At 59.0% G+C, this 5,088-nt stretch overlaps 1 protein-coding gene across 1 annotated transcript in view; it reads right to left on the reverse strand.

Moving 5' to 3' along the window:
- LOC114071489 (myosin-binding protein H-like) overlaps positions 1–4,035 on the reverse strand; it is a 7,250-nt gene extending 3,215 nt beyond the window's left edge. Inside the window, exons 1-5 of the mRNA XM_027909317.1 lie at positions 3,841–4,035; positions 2,739–2,934; positions 2,105–2,244; positions 1,084–1,243; positions 158–294 (exon numbers count right to left, since the gene is read on the reverse strand). Coding sequence (XP_027765118.1) covers positions 158–294; positions 1,084–1,243; positions 2,105–2,244; positions 2,739–2,934; positions 3,841–4,035 — 828 coding nt within the window. The remainder of the gene's footprint in view (positions 1–157; positions 295–1,083; positions 1,244–2,104; positions 2,245–2,738; positions 2,935–3,840) is intronic.
- Positions 4,036–5,088: the final 1,053 nt, after the last annotated feature.

Below are 5,088 nucleotides of genomic sequence, written 5' to 3' on the forward strand. Positions count from 1 at the left end.
CACCCCAAACCCGCCCCAGTCTGAACCAGGGGGGGCAGCTGCAGCTCCCCACTCTCACCCAACCCCAACCCAGCATGACCAGCCATCTCCCAGCACCTCCAGCCACCTCTCCAAGCACCATGGTGCCCACACGTGGAGGTGGTGCTGTCCCTCTGACCTGGGGGAAACCCCTGACGGAGCAGAAGAGGTGAGTGCTGTAGCCCCGGGTGGTGGTTCGGTCTGTCAGGGGCTGGGTGAACTTTGGAGGCTCCATCATGTCCCTCTGGGGGATCTTCTCTGGCTGGTAAGTGGTTTCTGAGGAAATAATCAGTTCTGGGTTGAGGCAGAACTTGGGCTCCCGGGCTGACCAACATGTGGTCACAGGGTACCCAAAAACCCTTCTGCTCCCTCACACAGGCCGGGTGTCATCACCCCTGCCCCGAGGACCTGCTCTCAGCCCAGCCCAGCCCTGCCTCATCCAGCCCCTCCACGTCAGTGCCCAGTCCCTGCTGGGGTCAGGGGAGGTGCCAACCCTCAGTGCCACTGTGACCCACCCTGTGACCCACCCTGTGACCCACCCTGTGACCCACCCTGTGACCCTGGGCCAGGCACCTCCCTGGATCTGCCACTCCATCCCCAAAATTCAGCACAGAGAAAAAAGGGCTGGTGGGCAGAGCCCCCCACTCCCTGAGTGCTCCCAGGGAGCAGGATGGAGATGGAGAGCAGGATGGAGATGGAGAGTAGGATGGAGTGGAGAGCAGGATGGAGATGGAGAGCAGGATGGAGCAGGGCTGAGGGAGGCTGCTGGCAGCTTTGGCCCCGAGATGGGCCCCTGAGGGGTCTCTGCTGGCCCTGAGCTGCGGGGCCAAAGACAGGGCTGCCCCAGCTCCTGCTTCCATCTCCCTCAGGGATGTCCGCGCCTCGGCTGCCCCCGAGGGGGCTGCCCACGGCACGGAGAATGAGGTGTGGGGTGCGGGCAGGGCACCCCTGGGCTGGCCCCGGGGCCACCACAGGATCACCACCCAACACCCGGGGAGCCCCCGCGGAGTCGGGACCCCTCTTGCCCCCCCCCTCCCCCAGGCCCGAGGCCGCGGGTGTCCCCACTTGTCTTCTCGATGTGGGCCACCCCGGCGGCCACGGCGGCGCTGTCGCTGAGCCCGCAGGAGTTCTCGGAGAAGACGCGGAAGGAGTAGGTGTTGCCGATGATGAGGTCGGAGATGGTGCAGCTGGTGCGGGTGCAGCGCTCCAGCACCGTGAACCACTTCTGCGAGCGGGAGGGAAACGAGTGGTGAGGAAAGGCAGCAGAGCCGGGGATGGAGGAGGGAAAGGGAACTGTGAGGAAAGGCAGCAGAGCCGGGGATGGAGGAGGGAAAGGGAACTGTGAGGAAAGGCAGCAGGTCCCGGGATGGAGGAGGGAAAGGGAACTGTGAGGAAAGGCAGCAGAGCCGGGGATGGAGAAGATGGCTTTTGCCATCCTTCGCTACGAAATGGTCGGTGCTTTGTTGTATTAATTTATATCACACCATACCAGAAACTTCTCTAACTATTTGCCTTTCTCCTTTTCTTTTTTTTTTTTTTTTTTTTTTTTTTTTTTTTTTTTTTTTTTTTTTTTTTTTTTTTTTTTTTTTTTTTTTTTTTTTTGCTAAAATCGAGACTCCTGTTTCATCCCTTCCCTCTGGGGCCCCATCCACATACCAGAGATATATAAAGTCCTACATTCTATATATGAATATATAGAGTACATACACAACCCTTTAAACTAAGAGGTTGATGTCACCATTTCCAATAAATCTTTACCTGCAAATATTGAATTGATCTGAGCTGCAGCTGTACCAAAAAAAAAGTGTTTGTTTCTTTGTTTGATTTGTTTGGGGTTTTGGGGGTTTTTTTTATAACCACACGATGGAATATTTTTTTAAAAATATTAATCCTTGTTGGACATAACTTACCGATGAACGTGCAATGCCAAAAAACAGAGAAAAATGAGGCAGAAGAAGTGCCTGGAAAGTCTTAGTGAGAAAAGCAGAGCAAGAACTGTACAAATTGATGTGTTAAAAACGAGCGGGGTCTGTCCCGTGCCAAAGACCTCTCAGTGCCTCTCTGCACCGGGGCTGCCCAGACTCACCCCGCTCTTCTTGTCTGACTTCTGCACCCTGTAGCCCTTGATCTCGGCGTTCCCGTTGTCCGCAGGGGGGGTCCACTCCAGGGCCACGTTAAAGCCCCACACATCCACCAGCTTCAGGTTCTGGGGGGGCCCAGGTGGCTCTGCAAACACACCCCCCCCAGGTGACATCCCGAGTTGCTCCCCCCACGTTCTGAGCCTCGAGCTCCTCATTTCTGATCTCTGCTCCCTCTCCTGCAGCTCACGAGGGATGATAAGCCATGAGGGGTGAGGGCTGGTGGGAACCCTGCACCCCCAACAAGGGGATTCACTTCCATGACCCTGGACAAGACCCCACTGGAAGAGGGGCCCTGGAGTCCTTGCTGGTCCTGCCCTATCCCATCCCACCCAGAACAAGACCTACCCAAAACCAAGGAGAAGAAATAAGCCCTGGAGAAGCTGTGAGGGGCAAGGGCTGGTAGAAACCCTGCACCCTGAATCAGAGGAGTTCACCTCCATGATCCCACTGAAAGAGGGACCCCAGAGCCCTTCTCTTTGTTGCTTGTCCTGTCCCATCCCAACCCATCCCACCCTGAACAAGACCTTCCCACGGCCAAGGAGTGGAAATGGGCCCCGGGGTGTTCCTGCCCGTCCTTACCAACCACCTGGATGTCCAGGATGGCCCTGTCCTCGGCGCCGTTGATCCTCACGCACAGCTGGTACTGCCCCGAGTCAGCGCGCTGGGCCTGCCGGATGTAGAAGATGGTGTCCCGCGCCGTGGTGCGGATGTTGACGCGGGAGCTGTCCAGGGGCTGGTCCCCCTTGGTCCAGGTCACCTCGGGCTGGGGCTTTCCCTGGAGCAGAGACAGATTGGGAGCCACTGGACCAGCCTGCTGTGCCCCCACAGAGCCCCAGGGAGGAACCTGCAGCTGATCCCTGCCAGCCCCAGATCCCTGCCAACCCCAGATCCCTGCCAGCCCCAGATCCCTGCCAGTCCCAGATCCCTGCCAGTCCCACCAGGGTCAGGAATGGGGAGCCCTCAGGCTCCGGGGATGAGGCTGGAACACACCGGTTCCCCAAATTCCTCACTCTCCCAGGGCTGCAGTCCCATTTCCCAGGTGCTGAGCTGAGCCCATGCTCAAGCCCAACAGCACGGGCCTAAATCCAGCATCCAGAGAAAAGCCTGCCTGGAGCGTGGCCAGCACAAGGTCCCAAATTTCTCTGGGGCATGTCCCTCATCTCAGGGGCCTCTCACTCCCCCCTGCTTGGCCAACACATTCCAGGGCTGGTTTTGCCCGTCCCAGACTGTGGTGATGATGTTTTGGTGATGTCCCATCCAGGATGAGACAGAGCAGTTGAGGGGACAACCTCCAGCTTTTCCCACCAGTGCCAGCATCGCTCCCATCACACAGCCCGGCCCCAAAGGCAGCTGCTCCCCTCGAGGGGACCCCCAGTGTTGAGCTGTGGGGTCCTGTGGCTGGACAGGTGGGCTGAGGCAGCAGCAACAGTCAGCCCATGTCCTGGTGTGTTTGGGGTTGTTCCGTTGCCAGCACCACCAATAACGGTGTAGCAGGGGAAAAATGGGAGCTGGGCAGGAATGGGAAAAAGGTTCCCACCTCATTTCCCACCCTTGGCCCATGAGATACAGGACCAGGACAATCAGACCACAGCTGGCCCCAGGCATGTCATGAAAAGTCACTGCACGACCTAACCTGGAGTGAAAACACCTGGGGGATTAAATCCCACCACCACCCACCTACCTGGAAAGGGATCATGATGTTCACGGCGTCCCCGACACGCCTGACGTAAGTCTCCCGCAGGTGACGAGGCATCCGGATCTTTGGGAGCTCTGGGGACCAGAAAGGCGGGTCAGGAGACCAAGGAGAGCACAAGGAAGTCACCCCCCACCCCACACATCCCCCTGCTTGGCCATCAGGAAACCCACCAAGAGTCATGGCCACCTCTTCCCTCTCGTCTCCTGGACAGGTCTGATTCCCTGCAGGGCCATGGCCTGTATCCCAAAACTGTATCCACCCCTGGGACACCAGGCCACAACCCAGGGGATTGTACCCTGCCTGCAGGTCATGGAGACAACGTGGGCCTGACCAGGAGAGCCCCAGCACGACCCACGTGGGAACGAGGCTGGGAACAGCATCTCCCAGCTGGGAAACATTCCCTCCCCAGACTTTCCAGAGGTAACACAACCCAACCTCCAGCCCCCCCCACCTCCACCTGCCTGTGCCATTGAGGAGGTGCCTGGGAGCGGCTGGGACAGCCCCAGGCTCGTGACAGGGGACGTGTCCCCAAGGGAACACAACAAAGCCAAGGAAAACACCCCCAGAGGAGGCTGAGGGAGGGATTGTGTCCTTCTGCCCAGGGTGAAAATAGAACCTGTGTAACTCTACCACTCGGGGATCCTTCTGGAGAGGCTTTAGGGGGGCCCCTCGTGAAAGAGCTGAGTGTCTGTGCCTGGATTAAAGGTGCAGGAGCTCTGGGGAGGGGGCACGGCCAGAATTAAACCAGACTGAGCCAAACAGCTGTGAGGGTGGAATCCTGGGACACACCCGGCGCTCCCAGATGGCTCCAACAGCTGAGGACGTCCCTCCCATGCTCCTGCTGCGGCTCCAGGGACCCAACCCTCCATCCCTGCTGCCTCCTGGGCTCGTCCCTCCCTCCCTGCTGCCTCCTGGGCTCATCCCCCTCAGCAGGGCACAGACACCTGAGCCCCAGGGAGGAATGGGAATGCCGGGGGTTCCCTCAGCTCCCTCCGTGTGCCGAGGTGACACTGTCGGGGAGGTAGGACAAGGTGGGTGGCCCAGGTGACACAGTGTCAGGGTGGGGAGGACAGTGTTGGTGGCCCAGGTGACACTGTCATCGTGAGAAGGCATTTTCCCTGCCCCAGGTCCCTGCAGAACGGGTCTCCCACCCTGCTCCTCCCTCCCTTCTCCGTGTCCCTCTCCTGTCCCCAAGCCCCTCGAGCTGTCCCCGAGTCTGTGCCCGCTGCTGTA

The sequence above is a fragment of the Empidonax traillii genome, unplaced genomic scaffold (genome assembly GCF_003031625.1).
Source record: "Empidonax traillii isolate 1590-97213 ecotype Southwest subspecies unplaced genomic scaffold, ASM303162v1 scaffold2052:size41041, whole genome shotgun sequence".
Taxonomy (NCBI): Eukaryota; Metazoa; Chordata; class Aves; order Passeriformes; family Tyrannidae; genus Empidonax; species Empidonax traillii.